This window comes from Lampetra fluviatilis, unplaced genomic scaffold (assembly GCF_964198595.1).
Source record: "Lampetra fluviatilis unplaced genomic scaffold, kcLamFluv1.1 SCAFFOLD_1057, whole genome shotgun sequence".
Classification (NCBI taxonomy): domain Eukaryota; kingdom Metazoa; phylum Chordata; class Hyperoartia; order Petromyzontiformes; family Petromyzontidae; genus Lampetra; species Lampetra fluviatilis.
This window is the reverse complement of record NW_027620535.1, coordinates 1-17840: the sequence shown is the minus strand read 5'-3', so window position 1 is coordinate 17840 and position 17840 is coordinate 1. Positions and strand designations below refer to the sequence as shown.

General features: G+C 58.9%; 1 protein-coding gene across 1 annotated transcript; it reads right to left on the bottom strand.

Annotated features, from left to right (window-relative positions):
• Positions 1 to 5823: 5823 nt before the first annotated feature.
• Positions 5824 to 13891, bottom strand: RWDD4 (RWD domain containing 4; the record flags this gene model as incomplete). The annotated part of the gene is made up of 4 exons (XM_078884613.1): positions 5824 to 5873; positions 6232 to 6301; positions 7655 to 7826; positions 13782 to 13891. Coding segments are annotated over 4 exons (402 nt in total), but the record flags the coding sequence as incomplete, so codon positions are not given.
• Positions 13892 to 17840: the final 3949 nt, after the last annotated feature.

Here is a 17840-nt window from a genome sequence, read left to right as displayed (position 1 = left end):
CTCCCTCCTTCATCCACAGCTCTCTCCTTCACCCACAGCTCCCTCCTTCACCCACAGCTCCCTCCTTCACCCACAGCTCCTTCCTTCACCCACAGCTCTCTCCTTCACCCACAGCTCCCTCCTTCACCCACAGCTCCCTCCTTCATTCACAGCTCCCTCCTTCACCCACAGCTCCCTCCTTCATTCACAGCTCCCTCCTTCACCCACAGCTCCCTCCTTCACCCACAGCTCCCTCCTTCATTCACAGCTCCCTCCTTCACCCACAGCTCCCTCCTTCATTCACAGCTCCCTCCTTCATCCACAGCTCCCTCCTTCATTCACAGCTCCCTCCTTCATCCACAGCTCCCTCCTTCACCCACAGCTCCCTCCTTCATTCACAGCTCCCTCCTTCACCCACAGCTCCCTCCTTCATTCACAGCTCCCTCCTTCACCCACAGCTCCCTCCTTCATTCACAGCTCCCTCCTTCATCCACAGCTCCCTCCTTCACCCACAGCTCCCTCCTTCATTCACAGCTCTCTCCTTCACCCACAGCTCCCTCCTTCATCCACAGCTCCCTCATTCACCCACAGCTCATTCACCCACAGCTCCCTCCTTCACCCACAGCTCCCTCCTTCACCCACAGCTCCCTCCTTCACCCACAGCTCCCTCCTTCATTCACAGCTCCCTCCTTCACCCACAGCTCCCTCCTTCATTCACAGCTCCCTCCTTCACCCACAGCTCCCTCCTTCATTCACAGCTCCCTCCTTCACCCACAGCTCCCTCCTTCACCCACAGCTCCCTCCTTCATTCACAGCTCCCTCCTTCACCCACAGCTCCCTCCTTCATTCACAGCTCCCTCCTTCATCCACAGCTCTCTCCTTCACCCACAGCTCCCTCCTTCACCCACAGCTCCCTCCTTCACCCACAGCTCTCTCCTTCACCCACAGCTCCCTCCTTCACCCACAGCTCCCTCCTTCATCCACAGCTCTCTCCTTCACCCACAGCTCCCTCCTTCACCCACAGCTCTCTCCTTCACCCACAGCTCCCTCCTTCATTCACAGCTCCCTCCTTCACCCACAGCTCTCTCCTTCACCCACAGCTCCCTCCTTCACCCACAGCTCTCTCCTTCACCCACAGCTCTCTCCTTCACCCACAGCTCCCTCCTTCACCCACAGCTCCCTCCTTCACCCACAGCTCCCTCCTTCACCCACAGCTCTCTCCTTCACCCACAGCTCCCTCCTTCACCCACAGCTCCCTCCTTCACCCACAGCTCCCTCCTTCACCCACAGCTCCCTCCTTCACCCACAGCTCCCTCCTTCACCCACAGCTCCCTCCTTCACCCACAGCTCCCTCCTTCACCCACAGCTCTCTCCTTCACCCACAGCTCCCTCCTTCATCCACAGCTCCCTCCTTCACCCACAGCTCCCTCCTTCACCCACAGCTCTCTCCTTCACCCACAGCTCCCTCCTTCACCCACAGCTCCCTCCTTCACCCACAGCTCCCTCCTTCACCCACAGCTCTCTCCTTCACCCACAGCTCCCTCCTTCACCCACAGCTCTCTCCTTCACCCACAGCTCCCTCCTTCATTCACAGCTCCCTCCTTCACCCACAGCTCTCTCCTTCACCCACAGCTCCCTCCTTCACCCACAGCTCTCTCCTTCACCCACAGCTCTCTCCTTCACCCACAGCTCCCTCCTTCACCCACAGCTCCCTCCTTCACCCACAGCTCCCTCCTTCACCCACAGCTCTCTCCTTCACCCACAGCTCCCTCCTTCACCCACAGCTCCCTCCTTCACCCACAGCTCCCTCCTTCACCCACAGCTCCCTCCTTCACCCACAGCTCCCTCCTTCACCCACAGCTCCCTCCTTCACCCACAGCTCCCTCCTTCACCCACAGCTCTCTCCTTCACCCACAGCTCCCTCCTTCATCCACAGCTCCCTCCTTCACCCACAGCTCCCTCCTTCACCCACAGCTCTCTCCTTCACCCACAGCTCCCTCCTTCACCCACAGCTCTCTCCTTCACCCACAGCTCCCTCCTTCACCCACAGCTCTCTCCTTCACCCACAGCTCCCTCCTTCATCCACAGCTCTCTCCTTCACCCACAGCTCCCTCCTTCACCGACAGCTCCCTCCTTCACCCACAGCTCCCTCCTTCACCCACAGCTCCTTCATCCACAGCTCCCTCCTTCACCCACAGCTCCCTCCTTCACCCACAGCTCCCTCCTTCATCCACAGCTCTCTCCTTCACCCACAGCTCCCTCCTTCACCCACAGCTCTCTCCTTCACCCACAGCTCTCTCCTTCACCCACAGCTCCCTCCTTCACCCACAGCTCTCTCCTTCACCCACAGCTCTCTCCTTCACCCACAGCTCTCTCCTTCACCCACAGCTCCCTCCTTCACCCACAGCTCCCTCCTTCACCCACAGCTCCCTCCTTCATCCAAACAAACCTTGAACCACGTCAGGAATTGTTCAGAAGCGTTTATTTACGTGTTTTGTTCTGATGTTGTCCATGTGAGTGACTGAGTGAGTGACTGGGTGAGTGACTGAGTGAGTGAGTGAGTGAGTGACTGAGTGGGTGAGTGAGTGAGTGGGTGAGTGAGTGAGTGGGTGAGTGAGTGAGCGGGTGAGTGAGTGAGTGGGTGAGTGAGTGAGTGAGTGACTGAGTGGGTGAGTGACTGAGTGGGTGAGTGAGTGAGTGGGTGAGTGAGTGAGTGGGTGAGTGAGTGAGCGGGTGAGTGAGTGAGTGGGTGAGTGAGTGAGTGAGTGGGTGAGTGGGTGAGTGACTGAGTGAGTGAGTGACTGAGTGGGTGAGTGACTGAGTGGGTGAGTGACTGAGTGGGTGAGTGACTGAGTGGGTGAGTGAGTGAGTGACTGAGTGGGTGAGTGACTGAGTGGGTGAGTGAGTGAGTGAGTGACTGAGTGGGTGAGTGAGTGAGTGAGTGACAGTGGGTGAGTGACTGAGTGGGTGAGTGACTGAGTGGGTGAGTGACTGAGTGGGTGAGTGACTGAGTGGGTGAGTGACTGAGTGAGTGACTGAGTGAGTGACTGAGTGACTAAGTGAGTGACTGAGTGGGTGACTGTCTCAATCATCTTTTCCTCCAGTTCTTGACAGCTGTGGAAATATCAGAGAAAACAATTAATGTCGACATCATCATCACCACCATCACCACCATCATCACCACCACCATTATCACCACCATCACCACCACCATCATCATCACCACCATCATCACCACCATCATCATCACCACCATCATCACCACCACCACCATCACCACCATCACCACCACCACCATTATCAAAACCACTATCACCACCATCACCATCACCACCATCACCACCATCACCACCATCACCACCATCATCACCATCATCACCACCATCACCACCATCACCACCACCATCACCACCACCATCACCACCATCACCACCACCATCACCACCACCATCACCACCATCATCACCACCATCATCACCATCACCACCACCATCATCACCATCACCATCATCACCACCACCATCACCACCACCATCACCATCACCACCACCACCATCACCACCACCATCACCATCATCACCACCACCATCACCACCACCATCACCATCACCACCATCACCACCATCATCACCACCACCACCACCACCATCATCACCATCACCACCACCATCACCACCATCACCACCATCACCACCATCACCACCATCATCACCACCATCATCACCACCACCATCATCACCACCACCATCACCACCATCACCATCACCACCATCACCACCATCACCACCATCATCATCACCACCACCATCATCACCACCACCATCACCACCATCACCATCACCACCATCACCATCACCACCATCACCATCACCACCATCACCACCATCACCATCACCACCATCACCATCACCACCATCACCATCACCACCATCACCATCACCACCATCACCATCACCACCATCATCATCACCACCACCATCATCACCACCACCATCACCACCATCACCATCACCACCATCACCATCACCACCATCACCATCACCACCATCACCATCACCACCATCACCATCACCACCATCACCACCATCACCATCACCACCATCACAGCGAGTGATGGGTCTCACTCACGTGCTGTAGTGATGAGACAGAGACATGGGGGAGAGAGAAAAGACAAAATTACTCAGCCACTCACCCACCCACTCACTCACCCACACACTCACCCACCCACCCACTCACTCACCCACACACTCACCCACACACACACTCACCCACCCACCCACTCACTCACCCACACACTCACCCACACACTCACCCACTCACCCACTCACTCACCCACACACTCACCCACTCACCCACTCACTCAGCCACTCACTCACCCACACACTCACCCACACACTCACCCACTCACCCACTCACTCACCCACACACTCACCCACACACTCACCCACTCACCCACTCACTCAGCCACTCACCCACCCACTCACCCACACACTCACCCACCCACTCACTCACCCACACACTCACCCACACACTCACCCACTCACCCACTCACTCAGCCACTCACCCACCCACTCACCCACACACTCACCCACTCACCCACCCACTCACCCACTCACCCACACACTCACCCACCCACTCACTCACCCACACACTCACCCACACACTCACCCACTCACCCACTCACTCACCCACACACTCACCCACACACTCACCCACTCACCCACCCACTCACCCACTCACCCACACACTCACCCACCCACTCACTCACCCACACACTCACCCACACACTCACCCACCCACCCACTCACTCACCCACACACTCACCCACACACTCACCCACTCACCCACTCACTCAGCCACTCACCCACCCACTCACCCACACACTCACCCACTCACCCACCCACTCACCCACTCACCCACACACTCACCCACCCACTCACCCACACACTCACCCACTCACCCACCCACTCACCCACCCACTCACCCACACACTCACCCACACACTCACCCACTCACCCACTCACTCAGCCACTCACCCACCCACTCACCCACACACTCACCCACACACTCACCCACACACTCACCCACACACTCACCCACACACTCACCCACCCACTCACCCACCCACTCACCCACACACTCACCCACACACTCACCCACACACTCACCCACACACTCACCCACACACTCACCCACTCACCCACCCACTCACCCACCCACTCACCCACACACTCACCCACACACTCACCCACTCACCCACTCACTCAGCCACTCACCCACCCACTCACCCACACACTCACCCACCCACTCACCCACACACTCACCCACACACTCACTCACCCACTCACCCACCCACTCACCCACCCACTCACCCACACACTCACTCACTCACCCACACACTCACCCACCCACTCACTCACCCACACACTCACCCACACACTCACCCACTCACCCACTCACTCAGCCACTCACCCACCCACTCACCCACACACTCACCCACACACTCACCCACACACTCACCCACACACTCACTCACTCACCCACACACTCACCCACCCACCCACTCACTCACCCACACACTCACCCACACACTCACCCACTCACCCACTCACTCAGCCACTCACCCACCCACTCACCCACACACTCACCCACACACTCACCCACACACTCACTCACCCACTCACCCACCCACTCACCCACCCACTCACCCACACACTCACCCACACACTCACCCACACACTCACCCACACACTCACTCACCCACTCACCCACCCACTCACTCACCCACACACTCACCCACACACTCACCCACTCACCCACTCACTCAGCCACTCACTCACTCACCTTGATGACATCAATCCAATCCCAACCTCTGATCTTTTCTCCTTTGTGATCTACAGAGAGAGAGAGTGGGAGGGTGAGTGGTGAGTGAGTGAGTGGGTGAGTGAGTGGGTGAGTGGGTTGGTGAGTGAGTGGGTGAGTGGGTGGGTGAGTGAGTGGGTGAGTGAGTGAGTGAGTGGGTGAGTGATTGGGTGGGTGAGTGAGTGGGTGAGTGAGTGAGTGGGTGAGTGGGTGGGTGAGTGGGTGAGTGAGTGAGTGAGTGAGTGGGTGGGTGGGTGGGTGAGTGAGTGGGTGAGTGAGTGAGTGAGTGGGTGAGTGGGTGGGTGAGTGGGTGGGTGAGTGGGTGAGTGAGTGGGTGAGTGGGTGAGTGTCTATGGTGAGGGTGGGGGGTGTATATATTTAATTATTTACCCGTCGTGTTGATGAGTCGACGCTTCTGAGATTTGGTCAGCTGCTCCTTCCTGACTTTTTCTACGGGAGCCTGTGACGGGGGTCGGGAGGTCAAAGTCAAGGGGGGACAGCTCACCCACTCACTCACCCACTCACCCACTCACTCACCTACTCACCCACTCACTCACTCACCTACTCACCCACTCACTCACCCACTCACCCACTCACCCACTCACTCACCCACTCACCCACTCACTCACCCACTCACTCACCCACTCACTCACCCACTCACCCACTCACTCAATCACTCACCTACTCACCCACTCACTCACCCACTCACTCACCTACTCACCCACTCACCCACTCAATCACCTACTCACCCACTCACCACTCACCCACCCACTCACTCACCCACTCACCCACCCACTCACCCACTCACTCACCCACTCACCCACCCACTCAATCACCCACTCACCCACTCACCCACCCACTCAATCACCCACTCACTCACCCACTCAGCCACTCACTCACCTACTCACCCACTCACCCACTCACTCACTCACCCACTCACTCACCCACTCACTCACCCACTCACCCACTCACTCACCCACTCACTCACCCACTCACTCACCTACTCACCCACTCACTCACCCACTCACTCACCCACTCACCCACTCACTCACTCACCTACTCACCCACCCACCCACCCACTCAATCACCTACTCACTCACTCACTCACCCACTCACCCACCCACTCACCTCCACACTCACCCACTCACTCACCCACTCACCCACCCACTCACCCACTCACTCACCCACTCACCCACCCACTCAATCACCCACTCACTCACTCACTCACCCACTCACCCACTCACTCACCCACTCACTCACCCACTCACCCACTCACTCACCCACTCACCCACTCAATCACTCACCCACCCACTCACCTACTCACCCACTCACCACTCACCCACCCACTCACCTCCACACTCATCCACTCACCACTCACTCAATCACCCACCCACTCACCCACCCACCCACTCACCCACCCACTCACCCACCCACTCACCCACCCACTCACCCACCCACTCACCCACCCACTCACCCACTCACCCACCCACTCACCCAACCCCCCCCCACCCTCCCCCCCCCCACCTCCCCCCACCCTCCCCCCACCTCCCCCCACCCTCCCCCTCCTCCCCCCCCCACCGTCTTGGCTTCTTGTGTTGCACCACCCCCCCCCCACACCCCCCTCCCTCCCCCCACCCCACCCCAGCACCCCCCACCCACCCTCCCCCCACCCCAGCCCCCCACCCACCCTCCCCCCACCCTCCCCCCACCCCAGCCCCCCCCCACCCACCCCCCCCACCCTCCCCCCACCCCACCCTCCCCCCACCCCACCCCCCCCACCCCCACCCACCCCACCTCCCCCCACCCCCCCCACCGTCTTGGCTTCTTGTGTTGCACCGCCGCTGCCCCAGGCCCAATCCCCGGCCGCCATCTTGGTGTAGGCCTCTTTGGCCGCCTCGAACACGGAGAACGTGACGGCCGAGCCAGGAGACAGGCAGGCCTCGGCCTTCAGTAGGCCGCAGATCTTCTCTTTAGCGGTAGGGGATCTACAGAGACACACAGACAGAGAGACACAGAGAGAGACATAGAGACAGAGAGACACAGAGAGAGAGACACAGAGAGACAGAGTGAGACACAGAGAGCACAGCCAGGCGAGAGGCAGGCCTCGGCCTTCAGTAGGCCGCAGATCTTCTCTTTAGCGGTAGGGGATCTACGGGGAGAGACACGGAGAGACAGATACACAGAGAGAGACACAGAGAGACACAGAGACACAGAGACACACAGAGAGAGACACAGAGACACAGAGGTAGGCGAGAGGCAGGCCTCAGCCCTCAGTAGGCCGCAGATCTTCTCTTTAGCAGTCGGAGATCTACGGGGAGACACAGAGACACAGACACACAGAGACACAGAGACAGACATACAGAGACACAGAGAGACAGAGTGAGACACGGAGAGACACGGAGAGAGAGAGAGACACGGAGAACGTGACGGCCGAGCCAGGCGAGAGGCAGGCCTCGGCCTTCAGTAGGCCGCAGATCTTCTCTTTAGCGGTCGGTGATCTACAGAGACACAGAGACAGAGAGACACAGAGACAGAGTGAGAGAGAGACACAGAGAGACACAGAGTGAGACACACAGACACAGAGAGACACAGAGAGACACAGAGTCAGGCGCGAGGCAGGCCTCGGCCCTCAGTAGGCCGCAGATCTTCTCCTTGGCAGCTGAGTGAGTGACTAAGTGAGTGAGTGACTAAGTGAGTGAATGAGTGAGTGAGTGACTAAGTGAGTGAGTGACTGAGTGAATGAATGAGTGAGTGAGTGGCTGAGTGAGTGAGTGACTGAGTGAATGAATGAGTGAGTGGCTGAGTGAGTGAGTGACTGAGTTAATGAATGAGTGAGTGGCTGAGTGAGTGAGTGACTGAGTTAATGAATGAGTGAGTGAGTGACTGAGTGAGTGAGTGACTGAGTTAATGAATGAGTGAGTGACTGAGTGAGTGAGTGACTGAGTTAATGAATGAGTGAGTGAGTGGCTGAGTGAGTGAGTGACTGAGTTAATGAATGAGTGAGTGAGTGGCTGAGTGAGTGAGTGACTGAGTGAATGAATGAGTGAGTGAGTGACTAAGTGAGTGAGTGACTGAGTTAATGAATGAGTGAGTGAGTGGCTGAGTGAGTGAGTTAATGAATGAGTGAGTGAGTGGCTGAGTGAGTGAGTGACTGAGTTAATGAGTGAGTGAGTGACTAAGTGAGTGAGTGACTGAGTTAATGAATGAGTGAGTGAGTGGCTGAGTGAGTGAGTGACTGAGTTAATGAATGAGTGAGTGGCTGAGTGAGTGAGTGACTGAGTTAATGAGTGAGTGAGTGAGTGAGTGGCTGAGTGAGTGAGTGACTGAGTTAATGAATGAGTGAGTGAGTGGCTGAGTGAGTGAGTGACTGAGTGAATGAATGAGTGAGTGGCTGAGTGAGTGAGTGACTGAGTGAATGAATGGCTGAATGAGTGAGTGGCTGAGTGAGTGACTGAGTGGCTGAGTGAGTGGCTGACTGAGTGACGGAGTGAGTGACTGAGTGAGTAGCTGAGTGAGTGACTGAGTGGGTAGCTGAGTGGGTAGCTGAGTGGGTAGCTGAGTGAGTGGGTAGCTGAGTGGGTAGCTGAGTGAGTGGGTAGCTGAGTGAGTGGGTAGCTGAGTGGGTATCTGAGTGGGTAGCTGAGTGAGTGACTGAGTGAGTGTCTGAGTGAGTGACTGAGTGAGTGACTGAGTGAGTGACTGACTGAGTGAGTGTCTGAGTGAGTGACTTGAGTGAGTGACTGAGTGAGTGGTTGAATGAGTAATGGAGTGAGTGACTGAGCGGGTATCTGAGTGGGTAGCTGAGTGGGTAGCTGAGTGACTGAGTGAGTGTCTGAGTGAGTGACTGAGTGAGTGAGTGACTGACTGAGTGAGTGTTTGAGTGAGTGACTGAGTGAGTGACTGACTGAGTGACGGAGTGACTGAGTGAGTAGCTGAGTGGGTAGCTGAGTGAGTGAGTAGCTGAGTGGGTAGCTGAGTGGGTAGCTGAGTGAGTGGGTAGCTGAGCGAGTAGCTGAGTGAGTGGGTAGCTGAGTGGGTAGCTGAGTGAGTGAGTAGCTGAGTGGGTAGCTGAGTGGGTAGCTGAGTGAGTGGGTAGCTGAGTGAGTGGGTAGCTGAGTGAGTGGGTAGCTGAGTAGCTGAGTGGGTAGCTGAGTGGGTAGCTGAGTGAGTAAGTAGCTGGGTAGCTGAGTGAGTAGCTGAGTGAGTAGCTGAGTAGCTGAGTGGGTAACTGAGTGAGTAGCTGAGTGAGTAGCTGAGTAGCTGAGTGAGTGAGTAGCTGAGTGAGTAGCTGAGTGGGTAGCTGAGTGGGTAGCTGAGTGAGTAGCTGAGTGAGTGAGTAGCTGAGTGGGTAGCTGAGTGGGTAGCTGAGTGGGTAGCTGAGTGGGTAGCTGAGTGAGTAGCTGAGTGGGTAGCTGAGTGGGTAGCTGAGTGAGTAGCTGAGTGGGTAGCTGAGTGAGTAGCTGAGTGGGTAGCTGAGTGGGTAGCTGAGTGGGTGAGTAGCTGAGTGGGTAGCTGAGTGAGTGAGTAGCTGAGTGGGTAGCTGAGTGGGTAGCTGAGTGAGTAGCTGAGTGGGTAGCTGAGTGGGTAGCTGAGTGGGTGAATAGCTGAGTGGGTAGCTGAGTGGGTGAATAGCTGAGTGGGTAGCTGAGTGAGTAGCTGAGTGGGTAGCTGAGTGAGTGGGTAGCTGAGTGAGTGGGTAGCTGAGTGGGTAGCTGAGTGAGTGAGTAGCTGAGTGGGTAGCTGAGTGGGTAGCTGAGTGGGTAGCTGAGTGAGTAGCTGAGTGGGTAGCTGAGTGGGTAGCTGAGAGGGTGAGTAGCTGAGTGGGTAGCTGAGTGGGTAGCTGAGTGAGTGAGTAGCTGAGTGGGTAGCTGAGTGGGTAGCTGAGTGAGTGAGTAGCTGAGTGGGTAGCTGAGTGAGTGGGTAGCTGAGTGGGTGAGTAGCTGAGTGGGTAGCTGAGTGGGTAGCTGAGTGAGTGAGTAGCTGAGTGGGTAGCTGAGTGGGTAGCTGAGTGGGTAGCTGAGTGAGTGAGTAGCTGAGTGGGTAGCTGAGTGAGTAGCTGAGTGGGTAGCTGAGTGGGTAGCTGAGTGGGTAGCTGAGTGAGTGAGTAGCTGAGTGAGTAGCTGAGTGGGTAGCTGAGTGGGTAGCTGAGTGAGTGAGTAGCTGAGTGGGTAGCTGAGTGGGTAGCTGAGTGAGTGAGTAGCTGAGTGGGTAGCTGAGTGAGTGAGTAGCTGAGTGGGTGAGTAGCTGAGTGGGTAGCTGAGTGGGTAGCTGAGTGAGTGAGTAGCTGAGTGGGTAGCTGAGTGGGTAGCTGAGTAGCTGAGTGGGTAGCTGAGTGGGTAGCTGAGTGGGTAGCTGAGTGAGTAGCTGAGTGGGTAGCTGAGTGAGTGAGTAGCTGAGTGGGTAGCTGAGTGAGTAGCTGAGTGGGTAGCTGAGTGGGTATCTGAGTAGCTGAGTGGGTAGCTGAGTGGGTAGCTGAGTGGGTAGCTGAGTGGGTAGCTGAGTGGGTAGCTGAGTGAGTGAGTAGCTGAGTGGGTAGCTGAGTGGGTAGCTGAGTGGGTAGCTGAGTGGGTAGCTGAGTAGCTGAGTGGGTAGCTGAGTGAGTGAGTAGCTGAGTGGGTAGCTGAGTGGGTAGCTGAGTGAGTGAGTAGCTGAGTGGGTAGCTGAGTGAGTAGCTGAGTGGGTAGCTGAGTGGGTAGCTGAGTGGGTAGCTGAGTGGGTAGCTGAGTGGGTAGCTGAGTGGGTAGCTGAGTGAGTAGCTGAGTGGGTAGCTGAGTGGGTAGCTGAGTAGCTGAGTGGGTAGCTGAGTGAGTAGCTGAGTGGGTGAGTAGCTGAGTGGGTAGCTGAGTAGCTGAGTGGGTAGCTGAGTGAGTGGGTAGCTTAGTGGGTAGCTGAGTAGCTGAGTGGGTAGCTGAGTGAGTAGCTGAGTGGGTGAGTAGCTGAGTGGGTAGCTGAGTAGCTGAGTGGGTAGCTGAGTGGGTAGCTGAGTAGCTGAGTGGGTAGCTGAGTGAGTGGGTAGCTGAGTGGGTAGCTGAGTGGGTAGCTGAGTGAGTAGCTGAGTGAGTGAGTAGCTGAGTGAGTAGCTGAGTGGGTAGCTGAGTGGGTAGCTGAGTGGGTAGCTGAGTGAGTGAGTAGCTGAGTGGGTAGCTGAGTGGGTAGCTGAGTGGGTAGCTGAGTGGGTAGCTGAGTGGGTGAGTAGCTGAGTGGGTAGCTGAGTGGGTAGCTGAGTGGGTAGCTGAGTGGGTAGCTGAGTGGGTAGCTGAGTGGGTGAGTAGCTGAGTGGGTGAGTAGCTGAGTGGGTAGCTGAGTGGGTGAGTAGCTGAGTGGGTAGCTGAGTGTGTAGCTGAGTGGGAAGCTGAGTGGGTAGCTGAGTGGGTAGCTGAGTGGGTGAGTAGCTGAGTGGGTAGCTGAGTGGGTAGCTGAGTGAGTAGCTGAGTGGGTAGCTGAGTGGGTAGCTGAGTGGGTAGCTGAGTGGGTAGCTGAGTGGGTGAGTAGCTGAGTGGGTAGCAGAGTGGGTGAGTAGCTGAGTGAGTAGCTGAGTGAGTAGCTGAGTGGGTAGCTGAGTGGGTAGCTGAGTGAGTGAGTAGCTGAGTGGGTAGCTGAGTGGGTAGCTGAGTGGGTAGCTGAGTGGGTAGCTGAGTGGGTAGCTGAGTGGGTAGCTGAGTGTGTAGCTGAGTGGGTAGCTGAGTGGGTAGCTGAGTGGGTAGCTGAGTGAGTAGCTGAGTGGGTAGCTGAGTGGGTAGCTGAGTGGGTGAGTAGCTGAGTGGGTAGCTGAGTGGGTAGCTGAGTGGGTAGCTGAGTGGGTAGCTGAGTGGGTAGCTGAGTGAGTAGCTGAGTGGGTAGCTGAGTGGGTAGCTGAGTGGGTGAGTAGCTGAGTGGGTAGCTGAGTGGGTAGCTGAGTGGGTAGCTGAGTGGGTGTGTAGCTGAGTGTGTAGCTGAGTGGGTAGCTGAGTGGGTAGCTGAGTGGGTAGCTGAGTGGGTAGCTGAGTGGGTAGCTGAGTGGGTAGCTGAGTGGGTGAGTAGCTGAGTGAGTAGCTGAGTGGGTAGCTGAGTGGGTAGCTGAGTGGGTAGCTGAGTGGGTAGCTGAGTGAGTGGGTAGCTGAGTGGGTAGCTGAGTGGGTGAGTAGCTGAGTGGGTAGCTGAGTGGGTAGCTGAGTGGGTAGCTGAGTGGGTAGCTGAGTGGGTAGCTGAGTGAGTAGCTGAGTGGGTAGCTGAGTGGGTAGCTGAGTGGGTGAGTAGCTGAGTGGGTAGCTGAGTGGGTAGCTGAGTGGGTAGCTGAGTGGGTGTGTAGCTGAGTGTGTAGCTGAGTGGGTAGCTGAGTGGGTAGCTGAGTGGGTAGCTGAGTGGGTAGCTGAGTGAGTAGCTGAGTGGGTAGCTGAGTGGGTAGCTGAGTGAGTAGCTGAGTGAGTAGCTTAGTGGGTAGCTGAGTGGGTAGCTGAGTGAGTAGCTGAGTGAGTAGCTGAGTGGGTAGCTGAGTGGGTAGCTGAGTGGGTAGCTGAGTGGGTGGGTAGCTGAGTGGGTAGCTGAGTGGGTAGCTGAGTGGGTGAGTAGCTGAGTGGGTAGCTGAGTGGGTAGCTGAGTGGGTATCTGAGTGAGTAGCTGAGTGAGTAGCTGAGTGGGTAGCTGAGTGAGTAGCTGAGTGAGTAGCTGAGTGGGTAGCTGAGTGGGTAGCTGAGTGTGTAGCTGAGTGGGTAGCTGAGTGGGTAGCTGAGTGAGTGTGTAGCTGAGTGGGTAGCTGAGTGGGTAGCTGAGTGGGTAGCTGAGTGGGTAGCTGAGTGGGTAGCTGAGTGGGTAGCTGAGTGGGTAGCTGAGTGGGTAGCTGAGTGGGTAGCTGAGTGGGTAGCTGAGTGGGTAGCTGAGTGGGTAGCTGAGTGGGTAGCTGAGTGGGTAGCTGAGTGTGTAGCTGAGTGGGTAGCTGAGTGGGTAGCTGAGTGTGTACTCACAGGTGATGGTTGTAGAAAGCTCCGAGGCAAATGTTGGGTTCCGATTCTGGGTACTGATCTCCCCACTGCACCTCGACTACAAACGAGTCTGGAGACCCGGGATCACCAACCTGAAGTCAACGGAGAGAGTGAGTGGGTGGGTGAGTGGGTGAGTGGGTGGGTGGGTGGGTGAGTGGGTGAGTGGGTGGGTGGGTGGGTGAGTGGGTGGGTGAGTGAGTGGGTGGGTGGGTGAGTGAGTGGGTGAGTGAGTGGTGAGTGAGTGGGTGGGTGGGTGGGTGAGTGGGTGGGTGAGTGAGTGGGTGGGTGGGTGAGTGAGTGGGTGGTGTGGGTGGGTGAGTGGGTGGGTGAGTGGGGTGGGTGGGTGGGTGAGTGGGTGGGTGAGTGGGTGGGTGGGTGGTGGGTGAGTGGGTGGGTGGGTGGGTGAGTGGGTGGGTGGGTGAGTGAGTGGGTGAGTGAGTGGTGAGTGAGTGGGTGGGTGGGTGGGTGAGTGGGTGGGTGAGTGGGTGGGTGGGTGGGTGAGTGGGTGGGTGGGTGAGTGGCTGGGTGAGTGGGTGAGTGGGTGAGTGGGTGGGTGGGTGGGTGAGTGGGTGGGTGAGTGAGTGGGTGGGTGGGTGAGTGAGTGGGTGAGTGAGTGGTGAGTGAGTGGGTGGGTGGGTGGGTGAGTGGGTGGGTGAGTGGAGTGGGTGGGTGGGTGAGTGAGTGGGTGGGTGGGTGGGTGAGTGGGTGGGTGAGTGGGTGGGTGGGTGGGTGAGTGGGTGGGTGAGTGGGTGGGTGGGTGGGTGAGTGGGTGGGTGGGTGGGTGAGTGGGTGGGTGGGTGAGTGGGTGAGTGGGTGGGTGGGTGGGTGAGTGGGTGAGTGGGTGGGTGGGTGGGTGAGTGGGTGGGTGAGTGAGTGGGTGGGTGGGTGAGTGAGTGGGTGAGTGAGTGGTGAGTGAGTGGGTGGGTGGGTGGGTGAGTGGGTGGGTGAGTGAGTGGGTGGGTGGGTGAGTGAGTGGGTGGGTGGGTGGGTGAGTGGGTGGGTGAGTGGGTGGGTGGGTGGGTGGGTGAGTGGGTGGGTGAGTGGGTGGGTCGGGTGGGTGGGTGAGTGGGTGGGTGGGTGGGTGAGTGAGTGGGTGAGTGAGTGGGTGAGTGAGTGGGGTGGGTGGGTGGGTGAGTGGGTGGGTGAGTGGGTGGGTGGGTGGGTGAGTGGGTGGGTGGGTGAGTGGCTGGGTGAGTGGGTGGGTGGGTGAGTGGGTGGATGGGTGAGTGGGTGAGTGAGTGGGTGGGTGGGTGAGTGAGTGGGTGGGTGGGTGAGTGGGTGGGTGGGTGGGTGGGTGAGTGGGTGGGTGGGTGAGTGGGTGGGTGAGTGAGTGAGTGAGTGGGTGGGTGAGTGGGTGGGTGAGTGAGTGGGTGGGTGGGTGAGTGGGTGGGTGGGTGGGTGAGTGGGTGGGTGAGTGAGTGGGTGGGTGGGTGAGTGGGTGGGTGAGTGAGTGGGTGGGTGGGTGAGTGGGTGGGTGGGTGGGTGGGTGAGTGGGTGGGTGGGTGAGTGGGTGGGTGAGTGAGTGGGTGGGTGGGTGAGTGGTGGGTGAGTGAGTGGGTGGGTGGGTGAGTGGGTGGGTGGGTGGGTGAGTGGGTGGGTGAGTGAGTGGGTGGGTGGGTGAGTGGGTGGGTGGGTGAGTGAGTGGGTGGTGGGTGGGTGAGTGGGTGGGTGAGTGAGTGGGTGGGTGGGTGAGTGGGTGGGTGGGTGGGTGAGTGGGTGGGTGAGTGAGTGAGTGAGTGGGTGGGTGGGTGAGTGAGTGGGTGGGTGGGTGAGTGAGTGGGTGGGTGGGTGAGTGGGTGGGTGAGTGAGTGGGTGGGTGGGTGGGTGAGTGGGTGGGTGAGTGGGTGGGTGAGTGGGTGGGTGGGTGAGTGGGTGGATGGGTGAGTGGGTGAGTGAGTGGAGTGGGTGGGTGGTGAGTGAGTGGGTGGGTGAGTGGGTGGGTGGGTGAGTGGGTGGGTGAGTGAGTGAGTGGGTGGGTGAGTGGGTGGGTGGGTGGGTGAGTGGGTGGGTGGGTGGGTGAGTGGGTGGGTGAGTGAGTGGGTGGTGAGTGGGTGGGTGAGTGGGTGGGTGAGTGGGTGGGTGAGTGGGTGGGTGGGTGAGTGGGTGAGTGGGTGGGTGGGTGAGTGGGTGAGTGAGTGGGTGGGTGAGTGGGTGGGTGAGTGGGTGGGTGAGTGGGTGGGTGAGTGGGTGGGTGGGTGGGTGGGTGGGTGAGTGGGTGGGTGGGTGAGTGGGTGGGTGGGTGGGTGAGTGGGTGGGTGGGTGAGTGGGTAGGTGGGTGAGTGGGTGGGTGGGTGAGTGGGTGGGTGAGTGGGTGGGTGAGTGGGTCAGTGGGTGGGTGGGTGAGTGGGGTGGGTGGGTGAGTGGGTGGGTGGGTGGGTGAGTGGGTGGGTGGGTGAGTGAGTGGGTGGGTGGGTGAGTGAGTGGGTGGGTGGGTGGGTGGGTGAGTGGGTGGGTGAGTGGGTGGGTGGGTGAGTGGGTGGGTGAGTGGGTGGGTGAGTGGGTGGGTGGGTGAGTGAGTGGGTGGGTGGGTGGGTGGGTGGGTGAGTGGGTGGGTGAGTGGTGGGGTGAGTGGGTGGGTGGGTGGGTGTGAGTGGGGTGGGTGGGTGAGTGGGTGGGTGGGTGGGGTGAGTGGGTGGGTGGGTGGGTGAGTGGGTGGGTGGGTGTGAGTGGGGTGAGGGTGGTGGGTGAGTGGGTGGGTGAGTGGGTGGGTGGGTGGGTGGGTGAGTGGGTGGGTGGTGAGTGGGTGGGTGGGTGGGTGAGTGGGTGGGTGGGTGGGTGAGTGGGTGGGTGGGTGAGTGGGTGGGTGGGTGGGTGGGTGGGTGAGTGAGTGGGTGGGTGGGTGGGTGAGTGAGTGGGTGGGTGGGTGAGTGAGTGGGTGGGTGGGTGGGTGGGTGGGTGGGTGAGTGGGTGGGTGGGTGAGTGGGTGAGTGGGTGGGTGGGTGATTGGGTGGGTGGGTGGGTGAGTGGGTGGGTGGTGTGAGTGGGTGGGTGGGTGGGTGAGTGGGTGGGTGGGTGAGTGAGTGGGTGAGTGGGTGGGTGGGTGGGTGAGTGGGTGGGTGGGTGAGTGGGTGGTGGTGTGGGTGAGTGGGTGGGTGAGTGGTGGGTGGGTGGGTGAGTGGGTGGGTGGGTGAGTGAGTGGGTGGGTGGGTGAGTGGGTGGGTGGGTGGGTGAGTGGGTGGGTGAGTGAGTGGGTGGGTGGGTGGGTGGGTGAGTGGGTGGGTGAGTGAGTGGGTGGGTGGGTGGGGTGAGTGGGTGGGTGGGTGGGTGAGTGGGGTGGGTGGGGTGGGTGGGTGGGTGAGTGGGTGGGTGAGTGGTGGGTGAGTGGGTGGGTGGGTGGGTGGGTGGGTGAGTGGGTGGGTGAGTGGGTGGGAGTGGGTGAGGTGGGTGAGTGGGTGGGGTGGGTGATTGGGTGGGTGAGTGGGTGGGTGAGTGGGTGGGTGAGTGGGTGGGTGAGTGGGTGGGTGAGTGGGGTGGGTGGGTGGGTGAGTGGGTGGGTGGGTGAGTGGGTGGGTGGTGGTGGTGGGTGGGGGTGGGGTGGGGTGGAGTGGGTGGGTGGGTGGGTGAGTGGGTGGGTGAGTGGGTGGGTGGAGTGGGTGGGTGAGTGGGTGGGTGAGTGGGTGGGTGAGTGGGTGAGTGGGTGGGTGGGTGGGTGAGTGGGTGGGTGAGTGGGTGAGTGGTGGGTGGGTGAGTGGGTGGGTGAGTGGGTGGGTGGTGGGTGAGTGGGTGAGGGTGATGGGTGGGTGAGTGGGTGGGTGAGTGGGGGAGTGGGTGGTGGGTGGTGGGGTGGGTGAGTGGGTTGAGTGAGTGGGTGGGTGAGTGAGTGAGTGAGTGGGTGAGTGGGTGAGTGAGTGGGTGGGTGAGTGGGTGGGTGGGTGAGTGGGTGAGTGGGTGGGTGAGTGGGTGGGGTGGGTGGGTGGAGTGAGTGACTGGAGTGGGTGAGTGAGTGGGTGAGTGAGTGAGTGAGTAGGTGAGTGGGTGAGTGAGTAGGTGAGTGAGTGAGTGGGGTGGGTGGGTGGGTGAGTGGGTGAAGTGAAGTGAGTG